This window comes from Myxine glutinosa, chromosome 9 (genome assembly GCF_964187855.1).
Source record: "Myxine glutinosa chromosome 9, kmMyxGlut1.1, whole genome shotgun sequence".
Classification (NCBI taxonomy): Eukaryota; Metazoa; Chordata; class Myxini; order Myxiniformes; family Myxinidae; genus Myxine; species Myxine glutinosa.
The window spans coordinates 108,871,183-108,893,154 of record NC_136269.1 but is presented as its reverse complement, the minus strand read 5'-3'; the positions used below and the strand labels follow the sequence as shown (position 1 = coordinate 108,893,154).

The 21,972-nt window shown below is 44.4% G+C and overlaps 1 protein-coding gene across 3 annotated transcripts in view; it reads right to left on the bottom strand.

Moving 5' to 3' along the window:
• The window catches only part of FNDC3A (fibronectin type III domain containing 3A), a 440,266-nt gene that overhangs the window by 142,585 nt on the left and 275,709 nt on the right, over positions 1–21,972 (bottom strand). For all 3 annotated transcript variants that reach the window (XM_068128578.2, XM_068128579.2, XM_068128580.2), the window contains one exon: positions 14,393–14,740. In XM_068128578.2, coding sequence (XP_067984679.2) covers positions 14,393–14,740 — 348 coding nt within the window. The remainder of the gene's footprint in view (positions 1–14,392; positions 14,741–21,972) is intronic.

The following is a 21,972-nucleotide window of genomic DNA, read 5'->3' as shown; positions in this document are numbered from 1 at the left end:
CTCCCTCGTTTTGTGTTTGATATCAGTCGTGTGGGGACGTCCCGATTTAGTTATTAGTATTACCGGCGCGTGTTTTTTTTCACTGTTATTACTTTAAAATAATAAATCCTTATATTATTTTCTGTACATATTTGAACGCAGTTTCCTGGGTGTTTCATTTTAATAGATAAGGCTGTGGAGCTCGTTGCGTCTGGCCTCCCGCGCGTTTAACTTTGTGTTGAGCTTGAATCCGCCATTGAGTTTTCGCCTCGGGAGTGTAAAGTCTCGCAATCGGTCATCCGTGTTACCCTACGGTGTTCACCAAGGGTAGTCACGCGACAGTATTATGGGTCGAATAAACCTGTTTCTAAAATCGAATTTTTTTTTTTTGATAAATCTAAAAAATGTGAGCACAGTCAATGAGACATGTAAATTTGATAAATGTATTATGGGTCGAATAAACCTGTTTCTAAAATCGAAAAAAAATATTTTAAAAATCTAAAAAATGTGAGCACAGTCAATGAGACATGTAAATTTGATAAATGTATTATGGGTCGAATAAACCTGTTTCTAAAATCGAAAAAAAATATTTTAAAAATCTAAAAAATGTGAGCACAGTCAATGAGACATGTAAATTTGATAAATGTATTATGGGTCGAATAAACCTGTTTCTAAAATCGAATTTTTTTTTTTTTATAAATCTAAAAAATGTGAGCACAGTCAATGAGACATGTAAATTTGATAAATGTATTATGGGTCGAATAAACCTGTTTCTAAAATCGAAAAAAAATATTTTAAAAATCTAAAAAATGTGAGCACAGTCAATGAGACATGTAAATTTGATAAATGTATTATGGGTCGAATAAACCTGTTTCTAAAATCGAAAAAAAAAAATTAAAAAATCTAAAAAATGTGAGCTAGTGTTCAACACGATTCAATCTACCCAGTTTTGCAAGATGATTTGGCACAGCAATGTGCTGTCGTTGTATGTTTAATCTCTCAAGAATATATTTCACACTACAAACCGACGCTGGTGATGTTCAGGCCACACAGACATCACCAAAAATTCCATTCAATTAAACGAGCATTAAGCCAGCTGTACAAATATACTTTTATTTTCTGGTAAAAAAAAACCTGTCAAAAAATTTGAAAGGCAGCGATTGGTAATAAGACGACGACATGGTCAGTATTAGGATACAACCCGATCAATGATAGGTTAATATCAGAGGTTGGAAGGATATCGAGTGAACACCACCATCATTCAGATGTATGCTACAACTTCTGCAGCAAATGGAGAAAATGTGGAGGGGTTTTATGGAAAAATTGCAGAAACCGGGAAAGTAAGCGCCTGAAGGAGATGGTTTAATTATTATGGGAGACTGGAATGCAAAAATTGGAGGAGGAGCACTGGGGATTTCAAGAAAGCACCGACTTCATATCCAAAATGAGCAAGGGGGCAGACTGCTGGAGTCCTGTGTGGAGAATGATGTTGTAATAGCAAACACAAGGTTCAAACTATACACAAAGAATTAAGTTAAGCACCCCTACACAAAGAATTAAGTTAAGCACCCCCTAATCCTGTCCTGAACCTGAACCCCCTCGAGCACGTTTGGGACATGTTGGGACGACAAATTGCGAAGATGGTCCCTCCAATAGCCAATCTGGATGAATTGGAACGTGCATTACATCGGGAATGGAACAACCTGCCACAGCAACGCATACGACGGCTTACAGGGTCTATGAGACGTAGGGTTGAGTCAGTGATCCGATCACGTGGGTCCTACACACGTTATTGACGCAAAGATCGCTAGAGGTCTTCTCAGAACAATGACTGTACGTTAGAAAACATAAACGTCATCCACACTGTCCGTGATGGACCTATAGCTCCATACTTAAATTGAGGTGAAAATATGCCTAAAATTCCCAAAAAATTTCACCTTAAATTATTCAGAATAAAATATTGAAAACGGCATGATTGTTATGTTGTTATGTGACCATAATATCACTTCTCCAGAAAATATAGCAATATCATGGGTATATTACACTGTTTTGACGACAACAAACTTGTAATGTGCGAGGTTGTAAAAAAACGGGGGGGGTGCTTAACTTAATTCTTTGTGTATATATGGTATTCATAGAATACTTACCCTGCGCAGTCAACTTGGTGCGAGCCAACTCTTCCGTTTATGAACGGATTTTTTTTGATCCAATATGGCTGCCAGACCACGTGACCGATGACATCATAAATTTATATTCTCTAATATAATTGTTGCATTGATCATGCTCAATAAATTTCAAAATGATCAGAGTAATCGTTGTCTCTTTTGAATTATGACGTCATTATTACAGCAATGACGTCATCGTTAATAACACCTATTACCCATGCGGAGTTCTTTACAATGCGCTACGTTTCAATTTTTTCCATCAGCGGTTTTGGAGATAGAGGTGCAACATTTTTCGATTTTTCCAAGATGGCGCCTGTACCACGTGACCTATGATGTCATAATTATCATTAAAATATTCTTCAGGAGGGCGTCCTATAGTGAAAATTTCATGTCCATCAAACCAACAGTTGCAGAGAAAAAAATTTCATATTGATTGGATCAAACATTGTACTTGCCGAATTATGACATCATAACGAAGGCACCGATTATTACATCATCATTAATATATATTATTCCCCATGGAGAGTACTTGACAAAAAGCCATGTTTCAATTTTTTCAATTGAGCGGTTTCAGAGCTATAGAGTTGCGAAATTTTTCCAAGATTATGCCTGTACCACGTGACCTATGATGTCATAATTATCATTAAAATATTCTACAGGAGGAGGCACTGCTATGGTGAAAATTTCATATCAATCGGACCAAGAATTGCAGAGAAATAAAATTCATACTGATCGAATCAAGAGTTGTACTTGTCGAATTATGACATCATAATTAAGGTACTGATGACATAATCATTAACACAACTTATTCCCCTTGGGGAGTTCTTTACAATGAGCCATGATAAAAAAAATTCCATGGAGCGGTTTCGGAGATATAGAGGTGCAACATTTTTCGATTTTTCCAAGATGGCGCCTGTACCACGTGACCTATGATGTCGTAATTATCATTTTTTATTCTATAGGAGTCGCCGCTCCCATGGTACAAATTTTGTGTCCATTAGTAACAGTTGCAGAGGAATTTTTTTTCCATACTGATCAGATTATGACATCATAATGAAGGCACCAATGACATCATTGCAGTGAAAGTCAAATCCACGACATTGTCCCAATAATAGGTTTAATGAAAATTCGATCTCTGGCAACATCCTGTAAAAATACGATCATGCAACATATCAGGATTATATAATCAAGGAGAAGTCCAGCAATTATCAATCAGTACAAGCAAGCCTGGATCATCTAAATATACGCACCATTCGAGTCTACGCTGTCACAGATTAAATGCCACAGGAGTGATCCGGAGCGATGACTGGACCGAGTTCTTATAGATGCCTCTCAGTGGTTGGAGAGAGCATAACACCTGGGTTCAACTTAAATACAATTTCATTACAATCATCATCACCATATCTTATTCCCTATGTGGAGTACCTGACAATGAACCTTGTTTCAACTTTTTCCATTGAGCAGTTTGGGAGATAGAGGTGTAACATTTTCCAAGGTGGCGTTTGTACCACGTGACCTATGACGTCATAAACATGAATTAAAAAATTCTACATGCAGAGGCACTCCTATGGTAAAATTTCGTGTCAATCAAACCAACGGTTGCCGAGAAAATGAATTTTAAATATGCAGACACGCACCCCACACATACCAAGTATGGATCCAACCAAATGCCTAACCTTGCTTTTAGCTTCACGAGCGCAGGGTAACAACCCAAGCATAGACTGTACACATGGACTTCACCTGATGGGAAACATAGAAATCAGATCAACTACATTCTAATTAATAGAAGATGGAGAAATGCTATGCAATCTGCCAATACTCTGCCAGATGCAGACTCTGGGATAGTTCATGAACTTCTTGTGGGAAGCAAGATGTCGACTTCCAACGACAAGCTAGGAAAGACAAAGATAAATATTTAAGGGGCATGCATAGAGAAAGAAAGTGACAGAGTAGGAAAAACAAGAGATCTTTTTCAAAAGATCAGAGGGATCACAAGAAAATTTAGGTCTCGGATTTGGATTCTTGAGAGTAGAACAGGAAAATTTCTGAGAAGAAACACAGCTAGCTGAAAGAAGGAATGGAAGGATTATCCCAAAACTCTATAAAAACGAGTTAGCAATATGATGGCAACCTTTGAAGAAAGAGAATATGAGCAAGAACCAATAGTGATAGAAAGTGACATACGTACAGTCACGTGAAAAAGTAAGTACATCCCATGTAAAGTTTTGACTTTTTCAACATATTTCAACATACAGCTATTTGATCTTCATTTCAACAATATTGATAGATAAAGGTGATATAATATAACAAATATATCATGAAACATTTACATTTTGTAGTCCATTGTATAATTTAAATAAACATAAATGCAAATTTCACATGTGGAAAAAGTAAGTACACCCTTGGCTCTAATAGGTGGTATTGCCCCCTTTGGCAGAAACAACCTCAAGTAGGCATTTCTTATAACTGTCTACCAGTCTCTGACATCGACTGGGAGAAATTTTTGCCCACTCCTCCATGCAGAATTCTTTCAGCTGTGTGATGTTTGAGGGGTTTCTTGCATGCACAGCTCGTTTCAAATCCCCCCACAACATATCGATGGGATTTAGATCCGGGCTTTGACTTGGCCATTCCAGAACCCTCCATTTCTTTCTTACTGGTATGTTTAGGGTCATTGTCATGTTGCAAGGTCCACCTTCGGTTGAGCTTCAACTTTCCGACAGATGGCCTCACATTATCCTCAAGCACCCTCTGGTACAATGAAGAATTCATAGTGGATTCTATGATGGTGAGCTGCCCAAGCCCCGATGCAGCAAAGCTGCCCCAAACCATAATATTTCCACCACCATGCTTTACAGTTGGTATCAGGTTCTTGTGGTCAAATGCTGTCTTTGGTTTTCGCCAAACATGTCTTCTGGTACTGTGGCCAAATAGCTCTACCTTTGACTCATCTGTCCAGAGCACATTGTTCCAGAAGTGCTGGTCTTTGCCTAGGTGTTCATTGGCAAACTTTAGTCTTGCCCTGATGTTCTTTCTGGACAGCAAAGGTTTCCTCCTGGCACACCTCCCATGTAGATCAAATTGTGCAGCCTCAATCTAATGGTCGACTCGTGCACTTTGACATCAACAGTGGCAAGAGCTACCTGTAGGTCCCGTGATGACATTCTTGAGTTCTTAGAGACTTCTTTCAGCATCTTGCGGTCTGCTCTCGGGCTGAACTTGCTGGGGCGGCCTGGCCTAAACAAGTTGGCAGTTGTTTGGAATCTTCTCCACTTGTAGATGATCTTCCAGACAGTCAAATGATCGATTTCAAATTGTGGAGATCTTTTTAAATCCCTTCCCAGACTCGTAGGCATCGAAACCTTCTTTCTGAAGGCCTCAGAGAGCTCTTTTGATCTAGGCTTGGTGACGCCGCACACTTCAACAACAAAGAGCAAACCAAACTAAATGTCTGAGGTTTAAATAAGACAGGTTCCTCCAAGATCCTCTCTAACGATGTTCTAATCATTTACACCTGAGCTGGTGCAGCTGATTCTAATTTTAGGTATTTGAAGTAGTGATAAATGCAGGGGTATACTTACTTTTTCCACATGCGAAATTTGCATTTATGTTTATTTAAATTATACAATGGACTACAAAATGTAAATGTTTCATGATATCTTACAATAATTCACCAAATGTCCGTCTGTCTGTCCGTTCGAAGGTACCGTAAAAACTGCTGAACCGATCGCAAAGATATTTTCAGTGGATAATCCTGGGATCCCCAGGAGTAAAATAGGCTATTTAGTTTTCCCAATTTCAGCTTTAATCTCCAGCATTCTCAGGTTTGGACTCCCGCATAACATTCGCGTTCGCATGATGTTCATTGCGACATCTTACGTCGAGCAACAGTACCCGGTCTATGGGCGGGGCTTCAATTGGGAGGCCCAAATTAAAAGGCTAAATATCGGTGGAAAACACGATGGAATAATATTTGAAACACGATGGAATAATATTTACCGATATGAACAGTGATGTGGCTTTTATTGAAATTCTAAAGACACTGTTTAGATTTTGATGATTTGCGTGTGATATGATTCAACAGATGTTTATATGAATCGTTTAAAATAAAAAAAAGCCTTCAATTTCTGATATTTTGCCATCGCCATATGCAGATTCGCCACGGACCCACGATCGATGTTTCTGTATGTGAACATACCCGTTTGTTTACGAACAGGTACATTTTTCATGGAAGTCCTTCACGAACTTGCTGTCCATGTCTGACGTGCGACTGAAGGTGCGACAGGAATGTGGAATTTATTGGTTTCATGGTTTAGCATTCACCGTATCTGCATTGCCTGTTTGCTTCTGGCCTCCCACCCGTGCATAGCACGGGTATTTCTCTAGTTTGTTATAATATGACCCTACTGCAAAGCTGCAATGAGCCGGCGAAGCCAAAGCCTCTATTGAACTTTTTCGCAATTGTTTATGCATACTTCCGCATCCGCAAGATGATGGCCTCCATGGAGCGATTTGGTGTGTCAAAGCTTCGAAATTCTCAAAGGATCCAGCAAAATCTGGCTTTTCAACATAATACGCGTTCATTCATAACACCGGCTTCGCCAGCTATTATATCACCTTTATCTATCAATATTGTTGAAATGAAGATCAAATAGCTGTATGTTGAAATATGTTGAATACGTCAAAACTTTACATGGGGTGTACTTACTTTTTCACGTGACTGCAGGTAGAGCCCTGAAATAGATGGAAAATGGAAAAGCACCAGGTGCTGATGATATTCCAATAGAACTCTTCAAGGTAGTTTGGGAGGAGGCAACCAAAATTTTAACAGCTATCTGTACACATATCTGGAGTAGGATTGTATGGTCTAAAATGTGGAAGCGGTCAATTTACATTGCATTGCCAAAGACAGGGGACGGAAGATAATGTTCAGATAGCCAACCATCGCCTTGATTTCACATGCTCGCAAGATATCACTAAAGATTATTCAACACAGAAAAGAGGACTTCATTGAACGAGAAATGCCCGTAAAGCAAGCACGTTTCAGGGGAAGAAGAGGTACGAGAGATCAAATCACAAATCTGAGGTGCATCATGGAAAAAGCAAGGGAATATCAAAGGAAGGTGTATCTTTGCTATTATAGATTATAGCAGAGCTTTCTGTTGTGTTGATCATGAATGGATGTGCATTATGCTGAGAGAAATGGAGATGTTGGAGCACCTGATATGTCTGATAAGAAGCCTGAACACAAAACAAGAATCTCCAGGAAGAACAGAGTATGGAGACAGAATGGTTTGGAATTGGAAAAGGGATCAGACAGGGGTGCATCCTCTCCCCTTACTTGTTCAATCTAAATGATTGAACTGTACACATTTCAATGTGTACAGTTCATTGTACACATTCTTCATTTCATCATGAAGAAATCAAACTTTGATGACTGAGGCTGGAGTCAGGATTGGAGGAAGACGTATCAACAATCCATAGGATGCTGACGATACTACTCTGTTGACAGAAAGTAAAGAGGGCTTGAAATGAAACTGTTGCAGAGATTGAAGAAGGAAAGTGAAAAATCTGGTCTTTATTTAAATATAAAAAGACGAAAATATTGTCAACTGTGGAAATATGTGGAAATAGTGGAAAGCTTTATCTTCCTGGGTTTTAAGATTGAAGTGAGTGGATAATGCGGCTGAGAAATTAATAGACGGATAACATTGGGGAGAACAGGAATGTGAGGATGGACAACGATCTGGAAAGACAAAGATATGACAAAACAAACCAAGAGGCAGCTGGTGGATGCTCTGGTATTTCTAGTTGCAATGTATGGATGTGATTCATTGACAATGAAAAAGAAAGAAAGGAAGAACAGTTTTGAAATGTGGTGTTGCAGACGAATGTTAAATTTTATTCCATTACTGCAAGAATAACAAACAAATCAGTGTGCGAGGGAAGAAGAGGAAGATGCAGATCTTATTTGCATTGGATGGATAGAGTAAATGTGGCAACACAGCTGTCTGCCAGAGGTTCGGGAAGCAGGGCAGGACAGGGATGTTTGGAGAAATCCGATCAGGAACATCACCAGAAGTCAGACATGACTTGACGGAACTGTGTACTGTAACTGGATAACCTGGATAATAAGATATGTTGATGATGATGTCATTGGTGCCTTCATTATGACGTCATAATTCGACAAATACAGAGCTTGATCTGATCAGTATGAAAAATAAAACTTCCTCTGCAACTGTTTATCCGATGGACACGGAATTTGGACCATAGGAGTGCCATAGGAAATCCTGCAGAATAATTTAATGATAATTATGAAGTCATAGATCATGTGGTACAGACACAATCCTGGAAATATATATACACAAAGAATTAAGTTAAGCACCCCTACACAACGAATTAAGGTAAGCACCCCCTAATATATATTCTTTGTGTATATGTATACATTGGCATATATTCTAAGGTATGTGAGATCAAATAATGATTGGTATGACATTAGCAATTATCCATTGATGAAATTGAGTGATCAAAGTGAAAAAAAGTGATTGGTTGAGTCAGTGATCCGATCACGTGGGTCCTACACACGTTATTGACGCAAAGATCGCTAGAGGTCTTCTCAGAACAATGACTGTACGTTAGAAAACATAAACGTCATCCACACTGTCCGTGATGGACCTACAGCTCCATACTTAAATTGAGGTGAAAATATGCCTAAAATTCCCAAAACATTTCACCTTAAATTATTCAGAATAAAATATTGAAAACGGCATGATTGTTATGTTTTTATGTGACCATAATATCACTTCTCCAGAAAATATAGCAATATCATGGGTATATTACACTGTTTTGACGACAACAAACTTGTAATGTGCGAGGTTGTAAAAAAACGGGGGGGGGGGGTGCTTAACTTAATTCTTTGTGTATACATAAAATGGTGCACCTCCATATCTCTGAAACCACTCCATGGAAAAAAAATGAAACATGGCTCATTGTCAAGTGCTCCCCATGGGGAATAAGACGTTAATGATGATGTCATCGGTGCCTTCCTTTTGACATCATAATTCGACAGGTATAACGCTTCATCCAATCATTATGAATTTATTTTTCTCTGCAATTCTTGGTCCGATTGAGACACACTTTTCACCATAGGAGCGCCTCCTCCTGTAGAATATTTTAATGATAATTATGACATCATAGGTTTATAATAATAATAATAATGCATTTATTTTATATAGCGCTTTTCAGGAAGCCCAAAGACGCTTTGACAGAGTGCAAAACATAACGCATAGCAAAACATAAAGACAATTGCAAAAAAGAAGAATCAATAGGGAAATATTCAAAGCACAAAGGAGGGAGAAGGAGAGGAGATAGTCAGGGGTTAGATGCTGTGGGTTAAATGTTGAATGCAGTGTTGAACAGGTGGGTCTTGAGTGATGTCTTGAATGTGGTGAGTGAGGAGGAGTCTCTGATGGTGTGAGGTAGCGAGTTCCAGAGGGTGGGAGCAGCGATGGAGAAGGCCCTGTCCCCCCAGGATCTAAATTTGGTCCGGATGGGGGGGGTCAGGAGGTTGGTACCAGCAGAGCGGAGGTTGCGGGTGGGAGTGTGTCTGGAGAGGAGGTCAGCCAGGTAGGATGGGGCCAGGTTATGGAGGGCTTTGTAGGTCAAGAGGAGGATTTTGTACTGGATTCTCTGGGAGATGGGGAGCCAGTGAAGCTTGTAAAGGACGGGGGTGATGTGGTCACGGGTCCGGGAATGGGTGAGTAGACGGGCAGCGGAGTTCTGAATGTATTGGAGTTTATTGGTGATTGTTGAGGGTGAACCATAAAGGAGGCTATTGCAGTAGTCCAGACGGGAAGTGATGAAGGCGTGGATGAGGGTTTCTGCAGCCACAGAGGAGAGGGATGGACGGAGACGGGCGATGTTTTTCAGGTGGAAGAAGGCTGTCTTTGTGATCTGTTTAGTGTATTTGTCGAAGGAGAGGGTTTGGTCAAAGATGATGCCAAGATTCCGGATGTGAGGGGAGGTGGACACTGGGAAACCGTCGATGTTGAGGGCAAAGTTATGGGTGGACTTGGTGAGCGTTTTTGGGCCAATGATGATTATTTCAGATTTATCACAGTTAAGTTTGAGGAAGTTGATTTGAAGCCAGGATTTTATTTCAGTGATGCAGTTTGTCAGGATAGAGTGGGTGGCGGTGGAGATGGACTTGGTGGAGATGAAAAGCTGGATGTCATCGGCGAAGCAGTGGAATTGGAGACCATGACGGCGGATTAAGTGACCGAGGGGGGACAGGTAAAGGATAAAGAGGAGGGGGCCAAGAACTGAACCTTGGGGGACACCTTGGGGGAGGGGAGCAGTGGGGGATTTGCAGTTATTGATGGAGATGAACTGACGTCTGTCAGAGAGGTATGATTTAATCCAAGAGAGGGCAGTGCCGGTAATGTTAAAGGTGGTTTCAAGTCGGGTGAGGAGGATGGTGTGATCGATGGTGTCAAAGGCAGCGCTGAGGTCGAGGAGGATGAGAATGTTGAGGTTGCCAGCATCAGAGGAGAGGAGAAGGTCGTTGGTGATTTTGAGGAGAGCAGTTTCAGTACTGTGGTTGGACCGGAATCCGGATTGGAATGTTTCATACAGGTTATTGGCAGAGAGGTGATGCTTGAGTTGAGTGGCTACAGCGCGTTCCAAAACCTTTGACAGAAAGGGTAGGTTGGAGATGGGTCTGAAGTTATTTAGGGTGTCAGGGTTTAGTCCAGGTTTTTTCAGAATGGGGGTAACAGCAGCAATTTTGAGGGATGGTGGGACGATGCCTGTAGACAGGGAGGAGTTTATTGTTGCAATGATAAGTGGAGAAAGAGCAGGAAGGGAGGCCTTGACAAAGCTGGAGGGGATGGGGTCAAGAGTGCAGGTGGCAGTTTTCATTCCGATGAGGAGTTCAGAGAGGTCAGTAGGGGAGACTGGGGAGAATTGAGACAGGGGATGGCAGGATAAGGGGGGGCAGGTGGTTTGAGGGGGAGCGGGTGCGGCGGTGGTCAAGCTGTTGTAGATGTTTTCAATTTTGCGTTGGAAGAATGAAAGGAAGGAGATGCAGTTGTCTATTGTGAATGACTGGGTGGTGGTGTTCAGGGGGCTGAGGAGTTTGTTTATTGTAGAGAAGAGTGCTTTTGGGTTTCCGGAGCCAGAGTGGATAATTTGAGAGTAGTAGGCGGAGCGGGCGCGGGAGAGGGCATCTTTATAGTGTTGTATGTGGTCCTTGTAGGCCTGGGAGTGAACTGTGAGACCTGTTTTATTGCGGAGTCTTTCAAGTTGGCGAGCACGAGTTTTCATTAGGCGGAGCTCAGGGGTAAACCAGGGAGCAGAATGGGTGAAAGAAACTGTTTTGGTTTTTATAGGCGCAATTTGGTCAAGGCAGGAAGAGAGAGTGTGGTTGTAGTAGTCAGTGAGGTCAGAAGGGGTGTGGAGGTCAACGAAGGGAGAAGTGGACATTTTTTCAGAGAGGGTCGATGAGAATGAGGCAGGTGAAAAAGCGTTTAGCTTACGGAAGTTGATAGTGCGATAATGCCTTGGTGCTGGGGTGGGGATGTTGATGGTCAGAGTGATGGCTAGGTGGTCAGAGAGAGTGAGGTCGGAGCCAGAGAGATGGTGCAAAATTAGTCCAGTAGAGCAGACAAGGTCCAAAATGTGACCACGGTTATGGGTAGGAAAGTTGACATGTTGAGTGAGGTTAAAGCAGGTGAGTAAATCAGTGAAGTCAGTGGTTAGCGTGGAGTCAGTGGAGTCCATGTGGATATTGAAATCACCAAGGAGGAGGATTGAGGGGGAGAGGGAACATAGCTGGGTCAGAAAGTAGGAGAAGTCAGACAGGAATGATGGGTGTGGTTTGGGAGGGCGGTAGACAACAGCCATGACTGACTGTGTGTGACCAGAGAGTTTAAAAGCCAGGTGTTCAAATGATGGAGCAGATGAGATGGAGATGAGGTTGGTCTTGATGTCTTGTCGGTGAATAACGGCAATTCCACCACCTCGGCCCTCCGAGCGTGGTTTATTGATGTAAGAATATCCATTGGGTGTGGTGAGGTTGAGCGTGTAGTAGTCCAGTGGTTGTTGCCAGGTCTCAGTGAGACAGAGAAAGTCCAGTTTATTTTCCAGGATGTAGTCGTTCAGGATGAGGCATTTGTTGTTGAGGGACCGGGTATTGAACAGGGTGAGCTTGATGTTGTTTTGTACGGCGGGTATGAATCCAGGTGATTTGGCCAGGGTTCGCAGACAGGAGGTGCGATTTTGTGCGTTGTTGTGACCAGGTGTGTTGGGACGATGAGTGGGAGTGCGCTGAGCCGACCAGAGGATGGGGATGGAGTGACCTGATTGTAAATAAACAAACTTACGACCGGAGCCACGGTGAATGTACCTGGGTCGACGCAGGAGTCCATTCGATCTGATTGCAGAGATGCATGATGGGGTGGAGCGGGTTTTAAGCAGGAGAAGCCTTGCGGCAGAGTACCGCAGAGCCATGCCAGCAGGAGCGAAGGCAAAGCGAGCACGCGGCCAAGGGTGAGGAGGCGAAACAATCGACACAACCAACGGGAGTGGGCCCGAGGAAACAGCGATGGAGCCGAGCAGGTGAAGCCCGGAGCAGCAGAGCAGAGCCGGGACCGCGCAGAGGAAGACTCAATGGCCATAAATCCGCCACGACCACCAGGAAAGCAAGACACGGACAATGGTCCAGTCAGAGAAGCGGCGAGCAAACGACGCCAGCGTCCTCTCACGACCGGACCCTCACGGTTTAGTCATATTGTGTACCATTGTGTACATATTGTGTACATATTGTGCAGGAAGGGTGTCGGAGTAAACTCCATTCAATGTACAATGTGCGCCGAGTGGGTTCATCAAAAATGTAGTGGTCTGAGAGAGTCATTAACCAGTGAGGCAGTTACATTCAAGTGTAAGGTGCACATAGGGTGCACATAGGGAGCTGCAGATGGAGGAAATGTTGAGTTGGATCTTGGAGACGGCGTGAAGCTGGAAGGTGTGAAAACATTTTGCTACCTCGGAGACATGCTGAATGGAGAAGGTGGATCAGACTCGGCAACGGTTGCTCGAGTGAGATGTGCATGGAAGAAGTTTCGGGAACTGAGTGGCGTGCTGATGATGAGGGGAGTGTCGTTGAAGCTGAAGGGAAAGGTGTTTGCTGCATGTGTGAGAAGTGTTATGATTTATGGGAGCGAGACATGGGTAATGAACGTAGAGCAGCAACGAAGGCTGGAAAGGGTGGAAATGCGAATGGTTCGGTGGATGTGTAGAGTATCGTTGAGAGAAAGGAAGACAAATGATGAATTGCGAAAGATGATGGAAATAGAGCCTGTGATTGATGCTGTGAAGAGAAACAGGTTGAGATGGTTTGGTCATGTGTTGAGGAAGGATGAAAGTGACTGGTTGAGAAGAGTGATGGAAATGAATGTGGAAGGAAGTAGAGGACGGGGAAGACCGATAAAGACTTGGCTAAAGATGGTGGAAGAAGAATTGCGGGCAAGGGGGTTAATAAGGGGAGATGCAGAAAATAGGGCAAAATTGAGATCGTCATGGGGACCGCAAGGCTAACCCCCGCTCTAACAGGGAAAATGGCCTTAAAATGCCTGTTATATAGGTCACGTGGTACAGGCACCATCTTGGAAAAACTGAAAAACGTTGCACCTCTATATCTCCAAAACCGTTCCATGGAAAAAATTGAAACATAGCTCATTGTAAAGAACTTCATATGGGGAATAGGTGTTGTTAGCGATGACGTCATTGGTGCCTTAATTATGACGTCATCATTTGACAGGGACAACGCCTAGTCTGATCAGTTTGAAATTTATTGAGCGTGATCGACGCAACAATTATTTTAGAGAATATAAATTTATGATGTAATCACTCACATGGTCTAGCAGCCATATTGGATCAAAGAAGAAACCCTTCAAAAACAGGATTGTCTCGCACCAAGTTGACTGCACAGGTTAAGTATTCTATGAATACCATCTAGTTATGAAAGTAATAATGCATCTTCTTTGAGATTCCCTTAATGTGCCTCATAATTTTTGGGATTCTGCCATGGATCTCTCATTACATTGCTCAAACAGAAAGTTACAAATACAAAGTTGCCTTAACTTCTCCTTTTGCATTTCCAATAATAAATGCATGAATGCCAAGTCATCTTTCCCATGCTTAGCATTAAAATTAGTTCAATTTGGCAGAGTAAAAGGATTAGCACTTACCTCCAATTCCAGACGAATCTGTGGAGCTCTGCTTCTTCATCATCATACCACTTGGTTCAATAGAACCACATCCTTGGACCGAATCAGTTCCTCTGGTAGAAGTAGCTTGGCTACAGCCAGGCGATGTTTGCTCTGAATATTTAGTGGGTTGCTTACTCCTCGTCTGCCCACTCTTGCACACTTCCACATCAGGAGACACCGAATGGCTTTTCTGGGGTGAGGCAGTAGGGTTGTTATTGCGCTCCTTGGGATATCGACCCTGATGCTTCTTCTGCAGGCGTTCGTGTGCCTTGCTTGTACGTTCGTCGCGGAAGCCAAAACTCTGATGCCCATGAGGACCCAACGAATCTACGAGAAAATATCAGAAGAGCAATGGAAAGCATTTGCAAATCAGCAAATGAAACGAACTTATGTATTCATAGCAATCGCGAAATGAGATTATGGGCTTGCGTACATGGTGAATAACAGGCATTACAAGCTCATTTCTACAGGTAACACTGTACATTCTTAAATGAATCGTCAGATACCAATTTGAAGATAACTTAAAAACCTTTTTTTATTACTTGCTAATTAAAAATTCATTAAAATCACACTTCTAACCCATAAACTTTCCAGATTCACAGAAGCTTCTGGTGCACATTTCTGTACAATAATGCAACAAAAATACGGACGGCCTCAGCTTCCCATTGATGTCCATTTTAATGGTCAGGCAATTATAATATCAGCAATGAAAATGAAGATCTTTAAAAGTGATTTTGTTTAGGTCACAGCTTATTTATCAATATACAACAAACCTTTTGCTTTAGCCAGCACATCACCTGTAGGATGATTGTGTTTCCCCCTTGCCCACCCCCCCTCCCACCATGACAATGACACACAAACACACACACACACACACACACACAAAATGTTTTACGAAAATCAATGCAACCCTGCCAAAAGGAGGAGGAGGAAACAGCCTGATGGAGCTCAACCAAGTGCACAGAATGCCAACTGTAGGAATGTATGAATGTGTAAAAAGTGCTACAGACTACCAAGTCCAATTTGGAAGCAAGCATGAAGACAACAAACCAGAGAATGTATCCCTTTAATCCACCCATCAAAAAATTTCCAAAGACAGGTGCGAATGTAAGATGGTACACAAGAAAGCAAAATACCAACGAATACGAGCACCAAAAATTGCAAAAAAGGCAAAAGAAAAATATATAAAACGACATATCAACAGATATACACCAACAACTGGGAAAACAATAAAAGAGCAGGAAGGTATCAAAAACAGTTGGACAGATTAGGAGTAGACAAAGAATGCTCTTTGGAATGGCTAGGAAGAGGACAGCCCAACTGGGATGGAAAACAAATCATTATAAATGCCCAAGACCAAGGACAATACACCAATGCCTTTAATAAAATGGCAGGACCGAGTCAATCGGAGAAGTGCAAGTTCTGCAAGGTAGAAACTGAAAGTACAAGCCTGTCGGGGTGTAAAGAAAACTCATGTCAGAGCAGCTGTACACCCAAAGGCACAACAAGGTATGTAGAGTAATTCACTGTACATCTGCAAAAGTCTCAATATTCCACTTCCAGAAAATAGAAACATGAACCAAAAGCAATCATTGAAAAGAAGGAAGTAATGCTCACGTACGACCTAATGATCCCATCAAACCTGAACAAAGAAAACAAAACATTGCAACCAGATATAGTACTGAGGTCCAAAAAAGAAAAGAAGGAATTGCTAATTTAGGTGTAAATACCCAGAGATTTTGGTCTAACCAGCACAGAAATCAAGAAAATGACCAAATCCCAAGACCTCAAAAATGAAATGAAAAGATCCCTGACGATGAAGAGCACCAAAATTGTACCAGTGGTTATTGGAGCAACGGGAATGATAAAAAAAAACCTTACAGAGATCTTAAAGACCATCCCTGGGAATACTACGACAAACAAAATGCAGTTGAAAGCTGGCCGAGGCTCGGTGACGATCTTCAAAAGAGCCCTCGGAACAAAACTTTGAGAACAAGAAAACTTCACAAACTGGTCCATGATCCCTTACTGAAATGGTCAAATGGAGGTGGATACTTCGAGACCTGGGATGACTCCTTCCACCTTCAGAAACCCACATATGGAGATAACACTCAATGCTGCATGCAATGATGCAATGACTGACACACACACACACACTGACACACACACACTCACACACACTGACTGTGAGGAAACTCACATATGCAATTCTGACAACCCTACAAAAAAGCCTAAAAAAAAAACCCCTCCCAACACTGTCCCATGTTTTCTCCTCCCCGCACCCCTCAACCCCGAGTCCGAAGCAAATGGGCATTCCCACTCAAAACAGCAAAATATGTAATGCTTTCTGCTCCCCTATCATACTGTTACAGACGTGGCTTGGATGTTATTTACCGAGCGGTTTTATGGTATGACCACGTCTGCACAAGTTACCCGATTGTGCCCGAACGTTGACGAATCGCGCTATGCTAGACCAATGAAGGAAAAAGAAGACACACGGCTGGAATTAATACGACACGACACCAGGGATACGGTTCTCAAAGGTTGTTATTACAATAATGCGGAAGGTTTAGATTACAGGGACAAGAGGGAAACATAGGAAGGTGGGCACTTAAACACACTTATATTAACCCCAACAGACGACAAATAAACGGGACAAGGCTCACTCACACGGGGGTTTGATTGCAACGAAAGCGGGTAGCGATCGCTCCAGGTGCACCTGGGCTCAGGGCAGGATCACGTACGGTCCAGTTTAAGAGATGCGGTGGAGGTATTGCAGCGCTCGAGGGGTGGCGACTTCTCTCTCCAGGCTGGGGGCGCATCTCTCGTCACATCCGGCGCGGGGCCGCGTATATCCGGTGGGGAGTGACACGCCCTCGGCTCGTTAGCTCCGCCTCGTGGAATCGGCACGTTGCTTCTCATTGGGTGCGTGCGGGGGGGGTTTACCAGGCTCCGCCCCTGACGAGGAGCTGACAGCCAGCCCCTTCGGGGTAACGCCGTGGAGCGTATGGTCATGGCGGGTAACCGAGCCGGTGTGAGGACGCACACTCCCCGCCCCTCTGTTGTTGTAGTCGTAGTTGTAGTTGTAGTTGTTGTTGTAGTTGTTGTTATTGTTGTTGTTTGGGGAAGAAGATGGGAGGAGGTATGGGAAAGGTCCTAAACTCACTACTGATGCCATATAATCACATTCTGGTGCAACGAAGAGTCATAATTAATGGAAACGAGGCCTTAACTGACATAGATTAAGAATAACTAGGAAGATGTCCGAAAGTTGGCTACGTGTGGTGCGGTGGACCTGGGCACGACATTTAATGGGGGAATAAAGGGAAGGTCGGCTCTACTGATTGTTATTTACATGCAATGGGACTAGGGAATGGGGGATTGGGGAAAGTTGGGGAGTATTGGAGAAAATAGGGGAATATTTACAAGCGGATATGGAGGCCAGATTCCATATTCGCAACATTGCACCCTTCTCTACCCTCGGGGCGTCCCGACCCGATAAATTTTTACCTACTTTAGTGTGGCACGCAATGTAGTTCCCTCTACTATTAACTCTACCCTGAGTGCGACAGTTTTACAGATATTCACACATGAGTAAATATGTCCCCCTGCGACGTTGCACCCTTCTCCTCACAGAAACACACCCACAGGATAACCGAATCCGGAAAGAATTCTCAAGCTAAACATACAGCCGGTAGGGAGCATTATTTACAAGACTACGCTGCTATTTACACTACGATCCAGGACCTGTTTTTTGGAGGAACACATGCAGATGTTATGCATAGAGAGAGAGCGCGCTTGCCAACATCGATACACCAACCCACGAGTGCTCTGTGGCCGACGGCCTTTAATAACGTGCAGAGCACCCTGTCCCAGCATCAAAAGCACCACCCCACCGCCAATCGGTGCAGTCACCATTGTTCATTGGAATAAAAATAAACTCGACAACCCCTAACCCTGCAGGTGTCTCTTGCTCTTCTTGTGGCGCACTTGGTGGTAACTAAAAGTGGTTCACCTGTATGGCATAGGTGCCACGTTGACCCATAGGTCCATCCCCGGGTGGTGCTTGGCCGCAAACGAACTGCGGTCCATTGTGGGTGGCCACAAACATTGCGGTCCATATGGTGTATCGATCCCGGCAGCAAACAGCGAAAGTGCAGGCCCACAACTGCGCAGCCAGCACCTCTCTCTCCTCTCTCTCTACCCCAAAGCCAGATCCTCGGAGGTGGGAGACAAAAGAAGAAACAAGTGAGTAAGGTGGTAAGGGCGCAAAAGTGCACGCAATGTAAGGTGATGCACACTGGGGGCACATGGGAACCAGGTGAGACAGGTACGTTCCTATCGTACGCCCCCCCCCCCCACCAGGTAACCTACATGGCCCCTCCCTTACCCCTTACTGTATCCACACAACACAACACTACCCATAAACATCTACTTTACAAATCAACAAACATCCCTACTGTCTTCCCCGTTCCTCCCATAAACCAAATTCGTCTTCTCTCCCTCCTAACCAATCAAATTTGCCATTTTCAACTCTCATCAAAATTTGCCATCTCCAACTGCACATCAAAATTTGCCATCACCAATTCATCATCAGTCCCTCCTAAGGAGGGAGAGATGGAATCACCCCAATGTCTCATCCACGTCGTGATGCGTCTCACAAATCCACAGCAATCTCATTTCCTGCAACAAACAAAGAAAACACAGGTGTGGAGTCATCATCATCACCACAGGTAAGTGGCTGCGTATGGTGCGACAGGTTCATCAATCCTAACTATCTCCTAAATGACTTTAACAACTTTACACTACCCGGGGTCTTTCTCCGGCCAAACCATTGGCCCTCTTACACTATGGGTTCTAAAAACCAATTCCCATTGGCCAAACTGTGGTGCTCTTCAATTTGGGGTCTCACTCCCCCGATTCATCTCCCGGTGCCCTCGTACAATTTCTGGGCTGCGACGTGTACCTCTCCCAGTGGGTCTACCCACCTGCACACCTCCACCACTGCAGTTGCCTCCGAGCTTACCTGCTCCTTACCCTAACCTATCTACCTGGGGAAGGCCCTCTGGCGCTCTCCCCACTCCGTGCCCTCTCTGGCACTGGGCTGCCCGATCCACACCCGGGATCCTCAGGCACCCACTCACAACTACCGGCTCCCAGAGCCCACCTGCGGCCTCACCTGGCCGACATCCTCACAGTGGTGGAGTGCTCAACCAACTACACACACTAACAGGCTACACGCCCAGCCATTTCCACAACACTAATGCACCCATCCACAACACCATTCTGCAACCGCACCACAGATGCCAATATCCAACCACAATTTACCTGCACCCTCTACCTAACACTTACACTACCCGCCCCGGGTACTCGTGAAAGGGGTCCACTCTTCCCCCATCCACACCTTCGCACCACGCACACCACTCCATACCACTTACTCCAACTCTCTCCACACACCTGTACTTGCACACCTGTGCTCTCACACCTGGTGCCACCTGCACCCTTCTCTCCCCAAGCGCATTCGCGCTGATCCACAACACTCACTACTCATACACTACTCCACACACCTGTCCAGTTGCACACCTGTGCAATCACACCTGTTCAATTCTCACACACACACGGCATCATCTCAGCTAACTACTCCCTTCTGAAACTTGCGCTTCCCAGTCGTCCCTTTAAACTATTGCGCTCCCTCGTCATTATCATCCATACTAATCTACCTGCGTCCCCACTACAGGTATCAGTCACTAACTAAACTTATCGTCACCTAAGGTCATCTTCTCTAGATCCCTACACACCATATCCTAACCCTCCCGGGCTAGTTTTCACTGCCATACACCCCATAAGCTAGTGCTCCTTTGCCCCCACATGGGAAGGATGGTGGATTTGCCATCCCACCACATCGGGGGTCTCTCACTACCAATTTTGCACATCCAATTTCAACAAATTAAAAATTTGCCAATCACTGCCCATCATCTGCCAATCACTACTGCCAATCCTTTGCCAATCATTAAATTTTGCTTTTCTCTAATTTTGGGTCCAAAACACTAACCTCATCACCCAGTCGACTCACTAATACCTCTCGGTGCGCCAATTCCTGTCCAAAGCCCGGCTTCGTAAAGCCAAGCAATGGATGCTGGTTGTTTTGTGCCAGCGGCTGGATGCGTCCCGCATTCGGTGCAGGGACGGGGGCTTACCCGGGCCGAGATCCCACGCATCACCTCGGCGTGGAGCCATCCAATGCCCCGATCTCGACCTGCCGGCACGTCTCACCAAAAAGTGGTCGCCATGACGACCCTTTCTATTGGGCTGCCCGCTCCGCCTAGTGGAGCACGGACGCGGCCGTTCAAAGCGAGGCCCAGCACGCACCGAGGGCCCGATTCGGCTAAAAGTCGACCTAACCTCTAACCCGTTTAATGTCGATGCTTCACCTGCATGCTTACACCCCGCAGCCCGTTCCTTGCTCACACATCCAGCTGTGCCCATGCTCCTCGTACCCTTCCTTACACACCCAGGTACCCTCATTCCACTCACAGCCTTGGTCATACACCTGACCACCGAACATTTTGGCACACATTCGTTCGTAGCACACCTCACCAAAACACCTCTTCGCGCCCCCTTCTCGGTCACCTCCTCTGTGACAATCACAGGTGTGCCCTCATTCGCACACCCAACCACGTGCCTCACCACCAACTCCAGCGTGCATTCCCACTCACGCTCTACCATTCCAGGTGTGCATCCTTCCATCCCAGGTGTACATCCTCGCTCACCTGTCACAACTAACTCACTCTCCTTGTCACTCTCACTACTCTCACCACCATTCTTGACAGCGCACTCACCCTTACTCTTGACAGCGCACTCTTTCCCCATGCACCTGTCCATCACACACCTTTCTCGCGCACACTCTCCCGTTACACCCTCTGTAACACTCACCACAGGTGGACACTCTTCCTTACTTCTGACAGCGCACTCTTTCCTCATGCACCTGTCCGTCACACACCTTTCTCGCGCACACTCCTGCGCACACTCTCCCGTCACACCCTCTGTAACACTTACCACACCGCGCTTCCATGTGCTCCCTCGCACACGCGCTACGACCGACTCACTCTCGCCAGCACACTCACTCCTTGGCACGCACTTTTTCCTCACACACCCCAGAGTCGGACTTTCTCGCACACCTCCTTTTTCGCACACCAGACCTGTCACACACCTCACCAACGGCCTTTCACGAACACCCGGATCCAAACCAATCCCCAAGCTTCTTAAATCACCTGGCGCATCATACGCACGACCATATTGGTCACCACTTACACCGGGTCCTCTTCCTCTTCGCTTCTCCTCCATCACCTGCGAATCCCTCATCCGGTTAATGAGCACATCATCACGATCCAAACACAGACTTTGGACCAATTCTTTTACTTCCTCCTTTATCTCTTTGTTATCCTCTCTCCGTCGCTTCTTAATTTCGCTCACCCCTTCTTCCACTTCTTCTAATTTCTGCTTCACCTCTTTTATTCCCCGGTACGTCTCCTCAAGCTCATCCTCTAAGGCTACCTTGA